Source organism: Stegodyphus dumicola, chromosome 10 (genome assembly GCF_044657685.1).
Source record: "Stegodyphus dumicola isolate Sdum_Otavi_A_Nest chromosome 10, ASM4465768v1".
Lineage (NCBI taxonomy): Eukaryota > Metazoa > Arthropoda > Arachnida > Araneae > Eresidae > Stegodyphus > Stegodyphus dumicola.
Window position 1 is genome coordinate 90,669,384 of NC_140777.1, and position 17,799 is coordinate 90,687,182.

The following is a 17,799-nucleotide window of genomic DNA, read 5'->3' on the forward strand; positions in this document are numbered from 1 at the left end:
ATTTCAGCATTTAAAAATAAATAACAGAAAGTATGACATGATTTTTTTCTATTTCAGTATTTACAAAGACTGATGAAAATCCGATCGTCTAATAGAACATTAATTTGCGTCTCTAAATTATAAAATATTTTTAGCGGTTATATTTTCTTATTACAGTAGAGTAATTTTAAAAGTATACATATATGTATGTATATATCACATATTACAATTTTTGGAGGGTTATGAATGTTATTATATAAATTTAAAATTTTCACGGAAATACCAATTATTGGATTTGTTGAATGGCAACGTGCGGCTTTCAGAGTTTATTTGTTTTCTTTTCGGAAAGGAGAATTTGTTTAGGTGTTGTGGTTTGGTGTTGTATTATTTTCTTGTGTTTGTGTTATATTTATTTGGTGCAATGATGCCAACTTTTCGAGAAAAAGTTGGTGGCTTTTTGAGGCAACTTTCAACTGGTCAAGAAAAGAAATCCGACAGCAAATCTCCTTGTACATCACCGACTTCCAGTGGTTCTTTCATACACAAATATTTATTAGGGTGGGGTATTCTGTATAATATCCATTTACTTATTATGGTATTTTTTGATTTTATGAGTATATTTTCAAAATTTAGCGTAGTTTTTATGTTTTGGACGCGCTCCATTTCATATTTCAAGTCCGATCTCGTATTGTATATGTTGATACAGCAAAGTAGCGAAGTCAAAAGTCTATTAAATTTATGTATATGTTATATTTAAAAGAGTAGTCGGTAAAAGTATATTTAAAGGTACCCCTTGGCGATACATGGATACCGAGTTTGTGCAATTCTTTGAATTGTTATTTTGGCTTGCGTACCAGCGATTTTTGGCCAGCATTTATGACTTATCTTAAAAGTGATGAATTCAAAATAAAACTAAGTTCAATAAGTCGTAAGATAGCGAGTTTGTGCAATTCTTTAACTTGTTATTTCGGCTTGCGTAGCGGCAATTTTTGCGCCAAAAATTAACAAGGTAAAGAATTGCACAAACTCGGTATACATGTACACATCGACCAATTTTCACTTAAAAAAACATCCCACAATTGTACAAAAATGGCATTGCACACTTCCTTGACTTTACCATGTACAGATCGACCGATTTTCACTTTAAAAAAGAGAGAATTGCACAAACTAGGCTAAAATTGCCACTACACAAAGCCAAAATAAAAAGACAGAGAACTGCACAATGTACACATCAACCTATTTTCACTTAGGTAAAATCCTAGTATACGGTGCGGCCTTGGCGCGATTTTTAAAATTGTCGCCAACACCAAAATGATGCGTTTACGTTTGTCGCCAAATTTTTGGCAACCTCAAAGTAAAGCGTCACCACAAGTTTGAGTTGGCAAAAAAAGTAAACAAAATGATTTTCAACATGCATCGCAACAAATACAAAACATTCACATATCAAATATAATAAATTAAATACCATGGCTCAGTGTCACATATGTTTTAGGGTCTATATCATAACTCAAATGCTATATCCCTCAAACTCGGGTGGCGGATATATTGCTTTTATTGCAAATATAAAGTCTTTCATTTTTTCGGATGATGATTTATTATTTTTCAGATGCCGCCACATATATTCCACCAAATAAAAGTCAAACTCTTCGCTTACCTTTTTCGTCCCCTTCATCCCACGCTTAACAGCACTTCACGTTCCTTCCAAATCCTAGTATACGGTGCGGCCATGGCACAATTTTTAAAATTTGGCAGCAATCCGACATCTACTGCCCATTGAATTACAGCAAGCTTTCCTTCCAGTTCTAACTTCCAAAAAAAATTTCATGTTTAAATATTCGCAATTCATAGCACTGCACATCGTAATCGAAAAGTAACGTTATCCAACTGTAGAACAAAATACGTTAGCAAATAGAACTGTAGAACAAAATACGTTAGCAACTCGAACTGTAGAATAAAAGACGTTATCAAACTAAAATCATATTCAGTATCTGACCAAAAACCGATTAATTAAAAAATATTAACCAATCAGAAACTCGGTGGAACCACTACTGTTATTTTAAAAAATACAAAAAATAAAAGATAAATAAACTTTACCTGAACATACGTTATCCTTTCTCGTTCAGTTCAGCCAAAGACCGAAGATTAACGGAACTTCAAACAATGGTTTGAAATAATTCTTCTCTTCCATCTGCACCAATCAAAACTTATCAATTTAAAATATTTAATGAGCATGCGCAAAAATGCTCCCAAATGCACTCTCCTCCAGAGCATCAAAATCGGCTTGGTTACCACAGTTGGCGCGCTTATTAGTCTCTTAAACCCGAATTTCACCAACTCTCATGTGCACCGTATACTAGGATTAAGCCTTCACTTAATTAGAGAATTGCACAAACTAAGCTTTGTGCACTCCCTTGAGTTTGTCCATGTACACATCAAACTATATGCACTTCAAAAGTCAAAAGAGCAGCCAACAAAAAAATATATAATTTCAATAAACTACATTTTAAATAAAACACTGAAATAACATGAAAAAGGCAGTTCATCTTTGCACTAAACAAAAGAAATATCCACTTACCTTATTTACGAATTCACACCTCTTCAGTCAAAGAAAATTCCTTAACAGCATCCAAAAACTTCCTAAAGTTATCTGAACTAGAATCTGTATACAGGCTTCACCACATAAATTCACAAAATAAGGGTAAAAAATATCCTTTGTAATGACGTTCAACCATACGCATTTCCTTCCTACAAACAGGACACCTTATAATGGCAACTAAGTAAACCTTCATTTACAATGCTCTTTTCCCCTTCCTTTCCAAATCGTACAGAAACTTCAAATTAATCTTACTGCATTCGGCCATTTTACTGTCTAACCAACGAAACAAGCAATATACTTCCTAATCAACACACACACAACCACAAGGCCTTATGAATTTATCGCAATGATTACGTCATAATATTATTTCCATAACATTCAACTACTCAGGCTACCACAAATGAAGCAACAACTTGCCAGTAAATGAAACAACAACTTGGCAATAAATGAAATAGCAACTTTGCTGTAATACAAGGGGTACATTAAAGTCAACTGTAAATGAGTAGTTTTATTAAAACAATGGATGCAACATAAAAAAGGTGTGGAATTAAAAAAAAATTGTAACTAGTTTTGAGCATAATTATATTTTGAAATGTCTGTTGTGGCTTATTTCTCACCAATTGCATCTTGCTGCACATCGCTTCCTTGTACAAACAGCATAAAGAATGTCAGCACATATAGTGGCTCACATTTGTTTGTGGACACTTCTGGTTTTTCATTTATCTACAAATGTTAGTACTTTTTCAGTTAGTGAATTTTAGCTAACATCCTCCCTTTTTTTTGGTGTATACTATTAATCCTCTTTTTTAAAACCTGCTTGTTTTAAAAAGATATTCAAAATGTTTTTGGTAAAATCATAACAGGGTAAAAGTATAGTTTAGGGTACCCCTTGGCGATTTTTGGCGGTACATGGATATCGATTTTGTGCAATTCTTTGACTCGTTATTTTGGCTTGCGAAGTGGCGATTTTTGGGCCAAAAATCGCCGCTACACAAAGCCAAAATAACAAAACAAACAATTGCACAAACTCGGTATCCATGTACACATCAGCTTATTTTCACTTAACCCCCCTCTTTTAACTTCTTTAACCTCTTTTAACTTTATCCATGTACACGTCGACCTATTTTCACTTAAAAATCCCAGAACTGCACAAAGTTGCATTGCGCACTCCCTTTACTTTGTCCATGTACACATCGATATACAGTCAAAAGTCGTTAATTCGGACACCCATAATCCGGAATGATCTATAATCCGGACCTCAAAGCTACAAACTTTCTGCGCATGCTTCGCGTTGACGCATGCGCGTAAGACCTTTACCGCTGCGAATTCGCGTGTGTGCGTGCGCAAAATACATTTACGAATGCACGTTTAATGTATAATGGACGGGATAAGCTAAGCTAAAATTATCTAATTATCTATTTCAGTTAATGTTGCAGATTGCGTTGTTCCTTAATCTTTGAGTTGGATCCGGATTATTATTTTTTGCAGACTGTTAGAGCAATTTTATAAAAATAAGCTTGAACTTTGTATTATGTCAAATAGAATTTCTGATATATATTTACTAATATGTAAAGGATATACAAAGCGAAAGTATCTTTCGGAGTCCATTAAACAAAAAATGGATAAAGGCATATTCTTTGTTTATCTAAACTTAAACGTTTGTTTATCTAAACTTTGTTTATCTTTAACGCTGCTGCAGCGTGCAATGAATTGGAAGTTGATTTGTCAGCACTATCCTTATCTTAAGGGCAGATGTTTTTATTTTATTTGGCTTATAATTGCTTACTCAATGTAGTATTTCATCTCCGTCTTTGATATGATTTAAATCAAATGCCTCGTCATTATAATTCGCTTCCGATAGCGAAGAAAGTGACATAGGTTATTGAAAACGAAAAAATTTCTATTGACAAATTAGTTGGTATTCTCGACACAGCAATTATAGGACTTGAACAGCGGAACTTTGTAACTGAACAAGAAATTATGTCTGTTTATAGAATTAAAGAGAATGTATTATCACATAAAAAACGAAGCAACTGATACAACTTACATTGAAAGAAATGTTTAATAAAGTAAACAAATAAATATTAAGCTTTTTTTTGTAAATTTTGATACCCTTTACATCATAATTGTTCTTTATTTCGTAAATTACGGTTTCATATTTTTACTTTTATAATTTCTGCATGCCATTTTACCAGATTTAAACTGATGATCTGTAATCCGGAATCGCCGAAGTCCCGACGAGTCCGGATTAATGACTTTTGACTGTATTTTCACTTAAAAAGTCAAAGGAGCACCAAAGTCTACAACATAGGCAAACAAAAAATACATAATCTCAATAAAATACATTTTAAACCAAACAATAAAATAACATAAAAAACGAAAAAGATGTTGTACATTTAAGCACTACCAAAAGCAAATATTCACATACCATGATTTTTGAGTTTGCTTAGTACACCCAGAGCCACGTAAAAATCAAAATATCAATCATACTCAAATGACTTTTTTCAAACCAGGTACTCTTTCTAATCGAATGCTTCACATAGTGACTATCTGAGCCTTTCTTCCTGCAAACCCATTCAAATCCAACTAAACGGTTTTAACACACACCATAAAAACGCTTACAAAACATCCCATGATTCAAAATTTCCCAGAATCGTGTACCCAATTATGTCACAATAGGATTTCCATAACATTCAAATACTCAGACAACCATAAATGGAACAACAAGTTGGTGATAAATCAAACAAGTTTGCCATAATACAAGGGGTACCTTAAAGTCTACTCTACCCCATAACAGTACTTCATTGTTTAAAGAGGCCCTCAAATCAATGGAGATATCTCGCCAAAATCTCCCCATGTTTTATACCTCACTGCATATTACAATTTTGCTCTCGCCACATGTTCTAATATTAGTATCCTGTTTCATTTTTTGTTAAGGGTTTTGAACTGGCATTAGTTTTTTAAAAATATTTCTTGCTTTTTTGTGAATATGAGAGGTGGTTGCAATATTTTTTCAGTCTTCTACTTGACAAGCGAGTATGCAGAAATGGCCACAACGTGAAACTATATGTCAATGACAAAATCATTGGAGGTGAAGTATTAAAATTCATACAAGAAAGAAGGGCCACCATGTTGGAAATTGATTCAGTGTTTCAAGAATATCATTCATCACTGCTATTAGATTTATGTATTCCTGGGCAGAGGAGTTGGCATTCATCATATGGTGTGACAAACAGCTTTATGTGTGAAAAGGCTACAGCAATTACATGAATGTGTTCCCTACATCTGTTGCAAAGATTTAGTGGGGGAATAGGCAGTCCCAATAAAATACTCAAAGTTGATGAAAATTGTTCATCTGACGTAAGACCTACTGAAGCTGAGTACTTCCACAACAGTAGATTTTTGGAGAAGTATGCCACCAAATCTTGAGTGCATTTTTGTTCAGATCTTGAATAGAGATGCAAGTATACTTATGGAGAAAATTATTCAACATGTACAAGATGGATTAACAATCTACTCGGACTACTGGAAGGGGCATAAATTAGAGCAACTTGACAAAGCTGTTTACGGTCTCTTTACTGTGAACCGCAAGTTCAGTTTTATAGATTCAACAATTTGTGTTTATACCCAAAATGTGGAAAGACTGTAGGTTTAACCAAGTGGTATAATAAAAAACAATGGGCCATGGCTCAACATCCCCTCGAATCATATCTTTTGAAATTTATGTGGATAAAGTACTGTTATGTATTTTGCAGTAATTGACAAAACAGGCAATCTTCTTATTAGAAAATAAATTTTATTTCTAGTTCACAGAGATAGATAATTTGAAGAAATTCTTTAGTGGCAAAACTTTCATACTTCTCCTTGCTGGTAAAAACTTCAGAATTCTCATTTTTAAAACAATTTCTCACATTGCTGAGCAATGGTTACATAATGCAAATATCGTGTTACCACTTCAGCAATAAATATAGTTATTTATTAAATAACAAGATATTACAGTACATAGGAAAAATGATATTTTTGAGGTATTGTTAAAAGCAGTTTCGTGAATATGGTCTTGTCATAGCGATTGTTAAAAATAGTCTTAAATGATATGTGAGTATTATTGTTATTATAGTATGCAGTCAAAAGTCTTTAATCCAGACCTCAAAGCTACAAACTTTCTGCGCATGCGTAAACACATAATGCGTTTACACATGCACATATGCTTTTATGCATGCGCATAATACATTTACGCATGCGCGTTTAATGTATTACGAATGGTATAAGCTAAGCTAAAATGATCTAATTATCTATTTCAGTTAATGTTGCAAATTGCGTTGTTCCTTAATCTTCTAATTGGATCCGGCTTATTATTTTTTGCAGACTCTTAGAACAATTTTATAAAAGTAAGCTTGAACTTTCATTTATGTCAAAAAGAATTTCCGATTCTGGAGCTCCCAAAGGATCTACAAAGCGAAAGCATGTTTCGATGTCCATCAAACAAAAAGTAAATGAAGGCATATTCTTTGTTCCTATAACCATTCCGAAATCTGTTTATCAATTTCACGCTGCTCTGCGGGGGGGGGGGGGGACGTCGCGTCACGCAATGAACTGGAAGTTGATCTGTCAGCACTATCCTTATCTTCAGGGCAGATGTTTTTATTTTATTCGGCTTATAATTCCATACTAAATGTAGTATTTCATATCAAAGTTCTCCATCTTTGATATGATTTAAATCAAATTCCTCGTCATTATAAATATCACGAATACACATCAAATAGTTTTCTGGTTGCAATTTTCTAATTTCGACTATGCGTAATGTATGCTTTACGCATGCGCGCGTTGAAAGAAATGTTCAATAAAGTAAACAAATATATATTAAGCTTTTTTTTTTTTTGTAAATTTTGATACCCTTTAGATCATAATTGTTCTTTATTTCATAAATTGCGGTTTCATATTTTTAATTGTATAATTTCTGCATGCCATCTTACCAGATTTAAACTGATGATCTATAATCCGGAAAAACCGATAATCCGGAATCTCCAAAGTCCCGATGAGTCCGGATTAAAGACTTTTGACTGTATTGTGTTGTTGATCTCTATCATCATGCTTCACTAGTTGGCGAGATATCTTGGTTGATTAGCAATTCTGTTTAAGGCTGCTATAATAAGGAAGTACAAAAATAACTTATTCAAAATGTTCTGAAAATGAACCCTCCTAAATATTAAAACACTTTGAACAAATGTTGTGTATTCTGTAATTCGGACATTTAATATTTCATTGGTTATCCTGTAGCTAAAATTACACTTTTGACATCCTTCGCCATCGATCCAACTATTTTTTTTTTATATAAGAATGTTTCATTTTATTCCATTCCTCTGTAAGAATTGCTTTTAGTAGAGCCTTTCAAGAAATGCCATGTTTCCTTTGTCTTTTTTTCCCTAACTCCTGCTATACATGTTTGACAGAATTCAAATCTGTAGAATATAGATGAGTTTTGATAACTTCAGAACAGCTGTAAATAATTACAAGCGAGCATTTAGAGTCATATGTTTAGGATCCTTATCCTGATGAAACTTGGAATGCATTTTGCATTGTACATTTTTCTAGCAGATGCTTTCAGATTTTATTTAAGAATTTTTATATAATGTATATACCCATGTAGAAGTCGAACCCCGACTTTTGAAAAAAATTTTCGGAAAACAAATTTGTCACATGAGCAGTGCCGCCGATCAAACAGCATGCCGATGTACTTGAAAAAATTACACTCTAGCGAATTTTTGTTTATTTCCATTTTAGCATATGATAAGCACGATGTGGTCGAAACATATTCCAAATCAAAAGTAAGGTTACCCTAAAAGTGCACCTGGTTTTTTACACCATACATTTTAAAACTAATCAATCATTAGGGTGTCATCCATTCATCTGTTTTTCTGGGTGCGAACAAGAACGCCTGCTGAAGATGCTGTCAAATGCTGCGGAAACAAATTTAATAATAATAAAAAAAATGAGAAAAATAATAATAAAAAAAATCTGAAGGGTCTCAGATTTTAAATTACGCTTGAAGGAGCATTTTTTAAACATTTTGTGTGTTACCTTTATTTATGAAATATCATGTTCTTTGCACTTAAACCGTAAACTTCATCTCGATACCAATGTCGCAAAATAATTTTAAAATGAGCATATCTTTAGAATTTCCGATACACAATTCCGTGTGCTGGTGATAAAAAAGTTTTTCCCCGCCATAGAGTGTTGCCATTACTTGCTTTTAAATCATTGAGTTTGTTACTCAAAAATTTGTTAAAGTTTTACAAAATATGAAATCGATAATAAAACAAATTTCAAATTTGGTCATCCACATGCCCATATTCATAGGAGGATTATGTCATTCAAAATTCGATGGCTCTTTGTACCATTGTTTTATCACAATGCAAGAAATACATACATTTATGCAGATTTTTCATTATTTAATTTCTTCAAATATAATGCAAGACTCTAACATTTGGTGGCAACAGTTTGAAAAGTGATTCGCCGTTTATAGTGATTCAACGCAAAATCAAAAAATGAAAACAATAGTCCTTTAGGGACAAAGCCCCTTTGCACTAATAAATAAAATTTAAAGAATAAGTAATTTTTTTTTTTTTTTTTGTATGAATGATATATTTAATAATCAAGTTTGCAGACGTGTCATCGATCAGCGGTGGTGGATCTTTTTTTTTTTTTTTTCTTTAGGTTCCATGTATAAGTCAACCCTGTACTTCAAAGTTTGATTTTTTTCTTAGCGTAGTTGACTTATACGGTATTTAAGAGTATTAATTATTTTTACAAAAACTAAATTTTTCCTTCTTAGAAGCAACAAAACATCTCCAAATCATCATGCCTTCCCCCTAGTGCTTAATAATTGGCAATATGTTTTTCCAATTCATTTCTGTGTTAGGCTTTCTCCACACAGCAGTTTGTCCATCGGAAACAACTATATTAAACCTTTATTCATGTGAAAATGTAAAATTTCTTCGATATGATAAATCTTTGTTTACCATGTATTCATTGAATACCTGAGAGATTTTTGCCGTCCCAGACTTTTTGGTACTATTTGTTTTTCACGGCCCCCGCTATAAATTGCCAAATTATGGGAGAAAGCTTAGCTAAACAAAGAACAACCATAAACACTTTCATTTTCGATTTTTTTTACCGAATTTGATGAACAAATAATAAAAAATAAATTACGCAATAATAAATGATAAAAAATATTCAGTGTAATAATATAGCTGAAATAAATCTAGCAATAAATAATGAATACAATAACAAGTAGCTGAAATAAATCCATTAATATACTTAAAATTGATGAGAGTTTTTTTCGCAGTGAGAAAACAATGCTGGCTGGTTACTTCCTCAAAAGGGAATATTCGACAGGTTATGCTGTGAAAGTGTTGAGCGCTTTCTTGTTCAGATTCATATCAGAAAGTAAGCACACTTATATTAACAATTGTAGACCATAGATTGGAGGGATCTACAATATAGTAGTCAGATTGTTTGTGAGCCTATAAAACAGATGAGCTCGGAAAGGCTGGTTACAGCCATTTAGCTGTGAATTGCAACAATTTTGTTGATCCAACAATGAGTACTTGCTTCCAAATTGTAAAAAGATTGTTGTGCTCTGTTAAATGGTGAAACAAAATCTAAAGTAGTATGGGGTGACATCTGGAGTCATATCTTTTGGAATTTATGTGGTGGAAATCCTGTGAGAAAGGTAAGCTTTTTGATGCCATATTAAAAGCAGTGGCAGCTGCAAAATATATGCAAGTAGTTTAAATTTGGTCATAATCTTGGTGCAGTTTTGATAGCAGGGGATGTGAAAATCAAGTATACCGAATTTTTTCTTTCTGTCTGCTAATTGTGTTCATGTGCCGTGATGATTGTTCTAACAATTCAGGCTTAACTTTTATTGCAAACTGTTCTTCTAAATCTCCTGCAAGTTTCACAGCACTAAATTTTTGGCTTTGTTTAATTTTTGGTAGGATAAATATCTGATTCCTTCATGTTAACTTAGAATGTAGTCTGGAATTTAGTGCATTTTCAATAGTTTGCCGCAGTTCCCATCATTTTATAACATCAAAGATAGTCTAGCATTTTATATTAAGCATTCTTTTGGATAAATAGAATACAGTCAAAAGTCTTTAATCCGGACTCATCGGGACTTCGGCGATTCCAGATTATCGATTTTTCCGGATTATAGATCATCAGTTTAAATCTGGTAAGATGGCATGCAGAAATTATAAAATTAAAAATATGAAACCGTAATTTATAAAATAATGAGCAATTATGATCTAAAGGGTATCAAAATTTACAAAAGAAGAAGCTTAATATTTATTTGTTTACTTTATTAAACATTTCTTTCAACGCGCGCATGCGTAAAGCATACATTACGCATAGTCGAAATTAGAAAATTGCAACCAGAAAACTATTTGATTTGTATTCGTGATATTTATAATGACAAGGAATTTGATTTAAATCATATCAAAGATGGAGTACGTCGAGATAAAATTTAGTAAGGAATTATAAGCCGAATAAAATAAAAACATCTGCCCTGAAGATAACGATAGTGCTGACAGATCAACTTCCAGTTCATTGCACGCCGCAACGTTCCCCCCCCGCGTGCAGAGCAGCGTGAAATTGATAAACAGATTTCGGAACAGTTAGATAAACAAAGGATATGTCTTTATCCATTTTTTGTAGCAATTCCACTTTTTGCTTGATGGACATCGAAACATACTTTCATTTTGTAGATCCTTTGGGAGCTCCAGCATCAGAAATTCTATTTGACATAATCGAAAGTTCAAGCTTACTTTTATAAAATTGCTCTTACAGTCTGCAAAAAACAATAAGCCGGATCCAATTCGAAGATTAAGGAACAACGCAATCATCAACATTAACTGAAATAGATAATTAGATAATTTTAGCTTATACCATCCATTATACATTAAATGCGCACGTGAAAACGTATTCTGCGCTTGCGCAGACGCATAAGCGCAGTAGTAAAAATCTTGCGCGCAGGCGTAAATGCCTATGCGCATGCGTCAACGCGGTGCATGCGCAGAAAGATTTTAGCTTTGAGGTCCGGATTATGGGTGTCCGAATTAACGACTTTTGACTGTATTTTTTTATCATTTTTAAAATGGTAAATCGTTAAATTTCTACTATAACTTATCCTAATTCTGTAACATCTCGCCATGTTTACTTCAGATAGTATAGAACTGTTAATATATATCTTTAAAAGATTAATTATTTCCAAATGTAGGTGATATTTCTTGTGATGTATTTTCATTTAAAACTAAAAATTGTGACAAGAAACATCATCTGCTAAAAAATCTCAATAAAAATTTTGAGTGTCCAAATTATCAGATGAGTTATTAACACTTTTTGAATAAATTATTTTATTACAAGAAATATTTTTATATTATTTATTTTGTAACATGCAAGGCTTAAAATAGAGAAAAAGTAATATAATAGAAAAAAAATTAAGAGACCACATTTCAGTATTTAGTGTAAGATCTACGCAAATAAATTTTTGAGAATACAGATGTCCAAAACAAGAGCTATTATATGTTTACGCAGACAGAATGAATTTTTTTATTACATACATGAAAAATCTCAGTAAAATATCATATAGCCTTACAAAAAGAAAAGTAAAAATTAAATGAAAATGGAAAACTAAATAAAGCTAAATGCGAAAGATGACAAAATAAAAAATGTATATTGACTTGATTGTAATATAATTATTTTGAAAAAAAAAAAAAAAAAAAACTGTTCTTATAGTCAGCAGCTGAATTATATAAAATAGTTAATTTAAATCTCGTAGGTATTTTCTAAATATCCATATCCGTATTGAAGTCCTGAACTTGTTGACTTCTTTGGAGAGCTTTTGTGAAATTGTTGACGACTTTCGAGAGTATTTGTGAACTTGTTGGCAATTTTAGCTTATTTGTTTGGGTATTTTGGGTACATCTATTTCTACGACCCATTTAGTATCTCCTATTTTTTTCTTCTAGAAAACATACATACTTTTTTTAATGTACTGTTGTTCTGCTTTTCCCATGTATACAGCAATCTTTCTTACTAAAAAAGCATCAGAGAATTATACGAACATGGCATTGTGCACTACCTCAGCACCAAAAAACCAAAATGTGATGGAAGAAAGAGATGCATGATACCTTAAAGTGAGCCACTTTGCAGTCTATGCATACAGTAAGCTAAGTCCAAGATTTTGCCGAAGATGGTGAAAACTGCAATATCTGTTCCAATTCTCATACACTGAACTGAGGGATGATAATCTGCAGTTACACTCGTGAAAATATCTGGAAAGTTGCAAAAGCTATCTTATAGAATGCTTCATGCATATCTGAGTTACCATAAGTATGCTTTTTTAGTGGCATGGTACATTAGTTCATCAGTAATTTTTTTCTGGCTTTTCGGTGGGGTACATAGATAATCAGAAATTTCCAGCTTATATTCCTTGATGTTATTTTGCAGGAGATTAAACAAATTAGCAAAACATTTGCAATTAGAGCATGATCTTCTTTTAAGTATCATGTGCGGTGCAAAGTTGAAGATTTGGAACAATTGGGAGTTCATCGACTCTGCATTAAAAAAATGTTTGGATTTTAGATCATTAGTTTAAATCTAGTAAAATGATGTGAAAAAATTAAACATTTTAAATAATCGTCTATGAAGTAATAGAACATATATGATCTTAAGAGAATCAAAAATTACTAAAAAAAGGCTGAATACATATTTGTTTGTTTTATTAAACATTTCTTTCAATGTAAGTTGTTAAAGCTATTTCTTTTCTTTTCTTTTTTTCTTTTTTTTTTTTCTTTATTTAATGCTAATACTTCCTCTCTAATTTCATAGGTAGAAAAAATTTTTTGTTCAGTTACAAAGTTCCAGTGTACAAGTCCTGTAATTGCCATGTCCAGAATTCCCACTGAACTGTCAATCGAAATTTTTTCATTCTCTTAAACCTCTTTGTTACTTTCCTCACTATCAGTTGTGATATGTTTTAGATTTAAAACCATACTGTGTGTTTGACCATTCATTAGTTGCTTGCTGATTAGGTCATTTAATCTATGCCAAAATAAGTTGCAATTTTGCTGAGCTGAAATTATGCCAGCACTGTTTTTTCTGTCCAAGGCCACTACGGAAAATAAGTACCAAGTATGCTTCATAGATCCTGCTACAGGTCTAGAAATTCTTTTCAACATAATCAAGCATTCAAACTGTAATTTTGATAAGATAGCTGTAAAAATAATTGCCTTAAAAGCAATAAGCTGGATCAAATTAGGAAGTTAAGGGAAAATGCAGCTTACTATATTAACTGAACTTAAGTTCTTCAGAATCTAATTCTTTCTTTCTTTCCCATTCCTGTGGCAACAACAACAACAACAACAACAAAAATCAATATGATCATCATCCCTTTCTAAAGAAATGTGTCTTCGGACATTACTTCTTTTTTAGGTCAGATGGAAAATTGTTCCCCCCTCCCTCCCTTTACAACTACTCAAGCACTGAAAGCATAGTCGTGGCTAACTTCAGTTATCAGCCATGGTATTATTCCCTAGCCAGTAGGCATTTGAAGGTAAGTTACAGGAATCTCAATTAGGAGAAAATCACTTTTATGGCACGTCTAATTTTTAAGAAAAATATTCTCAGTTTTTAAACTTTGTAAATAAAATAAAAAAAAAAAAAAAAAAAAAAAAAGGTTGTGATAGTCGGGAGGCTCGGATATTGAGCACCTGGATTTCAAACTTTATATCGTCCTATTAACTTCAACCTGAACAATCATTACTTTTTATTAATTTTATCATCACCCCCATTTCTAGTACAGTTATGCTCATGAGCTGTGTTTTTGGTAGCTAAACTGGTTACTTGCTTGCGATTTTTATGGTTTTCTCTATGTATTAAGTAAGTAATGTGTTACTGTACTATTAGAGAATGCTACATAAAAACATTTCTGCCTTTGGATAGAAAACTCATACCAGCATTAAGTAACTGTCAGTTAAACCAGTCCATGTGTACTTAATAAAAAAATAATTTAAGTAGAACACAATGAGGTGTGGTGTGGTGTATTTAATTATGGCAAAGCACACTAGGGCTATCTGCCTAAGGGGAGGGATGCCTTCATTGAGGACTTTCTAAGGGAAACTGGCTCATATACACGTTACACATGGGGAAAACCACGAAAACACCCATGCAGCAAGCCCGTTCGCGTGATTCGAACCTCGGACCGAACTACCAGCGTTCAGCGACTTTACTGCTCGGCCGCTGGTGGGCAGAACACAATGAGAAAAATTTGTTTATTTTTAGAAGGAATTGAATTACTTTATTGGAATGGTGTGAATACCTTTTACAGTCACAATTTAAACTTTTTTGCACCATCAGCAATTTTTATAATACCTGAAATTTTTTAGATCTAAGATGAATATCTTATGCTACCAGAAGATAAGATTTGGATAAGGAGGGGAATATAAATTCCATGTTATTTTTAAAATTAATCTATGTTAATTTTGATATTTGGCTAGTTTAGTATAAATGTGAGACTGGAAGAGCTCTGGAAAGTGATTAACTGATTACTTAAAAAAATTATCATTTTATTAAAAACATACTAGAAAAAGTAATAACCAATTAACTGTTAGGTTAAAAGTTTTGAAGTATGCAATAACTTATCTTCCTCTGGAAGATCTAGTTAAAAATTTAGCTTGAAACATGTTGATCTAACTTTAAGAGCATATTTTAATGCACTGAAAGCATATATATACAGTATTTGGCATAAGTAAAAATGATGCATCAATACAATACAAAGCCCAAGATCTGGAATTGTTGGCACTGGCATTTATGGGTTTCAGAAATTTCTCAATTTAAAACTAATATGATGACATGTAGACATGGCAATGTTTTGACTTAACTTATTGTCTAGGTCTGAGAGAAAAATGCTAATCCTACATAGTGGCAGCTCCAGAGCAGGTGCAACCACACCACATGTCAATTTAGTGACAGCAAGAGCAAAAATTAGACATGGCAGAATTTGTAGAGTAAAAGATGCACCAGGCAGTAGAACTTAAAGGTGGCAAAGTTTTTATAATAAAGGGAAGGTATGGAGCAACAGGATTTAAGCCCTGCAGAAGTAGCTCTGGTGGTAGAATATATAGCTTGAATACCCCACAACCATACATGATCTGAAAGTGTGATCCAGACCAACATCAGTTCAGTGTCAGTCAGAGCATTGTTATTGGTCATAGTGCGACTCCCTGGCCAACAGGTGTTTGAAAGCGACATATAGGATTCTCAGTTAATCTCAAGAAAAATCACTTAACAGCACAACTGCGTCCTTTTGTTATTACTTTCTCCATTCCCAGACTTTGCAAGTGGGGAGGATTTATTTTTCCAATTTTGTTTATTTACATTTTTGGCTAGTGTTGTGGAGGTTTGGGTCTTAGCTCATTCTGCATATTGGACTCTAAGAATTCTGTATTTTGGACTTTGTACTGTGAGAAATAATATTTCTAGAAAATGAAATGTACTTGTATATTTTGTTTGGTTTCAAACATTTATAACTCTCAGCAGAGAGTGGTAAGAAGCCAAAAGAAAAACCACTTTAAAGATTTTTTTGGTACTTTCTGATTATCTGCACTCTTCACTGAAATGTTCCAAGCTCATTGTTGACTTTGAAGAGAATCTGTGAACTCGTTGGAGATTAATTTTTTCAGAAGCTATTACATGAAAGCTAATGACCATTTTCAAAATGTTAGTGCATTAATTCCATACAAAAACAGTCTTAAAACAAGAAATAACTTAACAACTTCTTAAAAGAAGAGATATAGGCAGTAAAACTTTTTTGAGAAATGCATCTTTTTTTTTTTTTTTTTTGGCACTGCTGTTTTTTCCGTGTACATAGCAATCTGTTTTCGAACTGTGGAGAATTACATAAATTTGGCATTAATATAACTTCATTATTGCATCCTGACCAAATCATTGAGAGCTACACATGTATCTGGGTTGCCAGATAAACACTTGGGGATATAATGCTTTGCTTTATGAATTTTTTTTGTGAGTTTTCATTGGGGTGCAAATCAGAATATAAAAATCTTTCTCTTTCAATTGATCATGTAGATAGTTTTCTTGCCTGTCACTGCCTTCCCTTGTGTAAAGTTTGCAGTCTGTTATACAGTACAAAGTCTTTAATCCGGACTCGTCGGGATTTCAGTGATTTCGGATCAGGGTTTTTTTCTGGATTATAGATCATTAATTTAAATTTGGTAAGATGGCATGCAAAAATTATAAAATTAAAAATATGAAACCGTAATTGAAATAAAGAGCAATTATGATCTAAAGGATATCAAAATTTACAAAAAAAAGTTTAATATTTGTTTACTTTATTAAGCATTTCTTTCAATGTAAGTTGTTTAAGTTGCTTCATTTTTTGTGCTAATACTTTCTCTTTAATTCTGTCTTCTATGGATCTTGGATCTTATCTTTACAGCTGGCATTAACTACAAAGATTCTAACCAGTATCCTGAAAATTATAACCATTTAAACATTTGCTTGATTTTAAAAGAAATCAAAGATGTACTTCTAGTACATCGTCGCACGAGGTGAAAGTTCAAAATGCGAGTTCATGAGTATGTAAAATAAGAACGAAAGATGTTCTTCGTCTTGTGCTACACTGGCATGGAGGCAGTCAGAGGAGAAGGCACCTGTTTGATCGAAATCAGTATAGTTCATTAAAAGTTCTTAATTTTAACGATAAAAACACTTAATATGTAATAAATTTATGTATATTCCTTTAAAACATCTTTCTTCTATAAACAGTATCTCTTTTCTTTACGCGCATGCTTAGTGGACGCGCGCACTAAACATGCATGCGTAAACGTATTATGCACACACATAAACACATAATTCATTGCATAATTTATGCATAATGTGGTGCGTAGAGCATTTACGCTTAATGTGTTGCATAATACATTTACGCATGCGCATAAAGTTTGCAGCTTTGAGGTCCGGATTATAGATCATTCCGGAATATCGACATCCGGATTAAAGACTTTGTACTGTATTAACCTTTAACTGCTGTAAAAGTTTTTCGGCGTCACTACTGTGAGCAATCTCACAGACCGCTTTAAAGAAATATGTAAAAATACATACTTTAATGCCTTTTTAAGGAAAGTTATAGCTACTTTATGCATATT

At 32.7% G+C, this 17,799-nt stretch overlaps 1 protein-coding gene across 1 annotated transcript in view; it reads left to right on the plus strand.

The window, feature by feature from the left end:
* The first annotated feature begins 297 nt into the window (after positions 1 to 297).
* The window catches only part of LOC118197961 (PP2C-like domain-containing protein CG9801), a 62,010-nt gene continuing 44,508 nt past the window's right edge, over positions 298 to 17,799 (plus strand). The window contains exon 1 of the mRNA XM_035369534.2: positions 298 to 537. Within this exon, the coding sequence (XP_035225425.1) occupies positions 401 to 537 (137 nt within the window). The 5' untranslated portion in view covers positions 298 to 400. The remainder of the gene's footprint in view (positions 538 to 17,799) is intronic.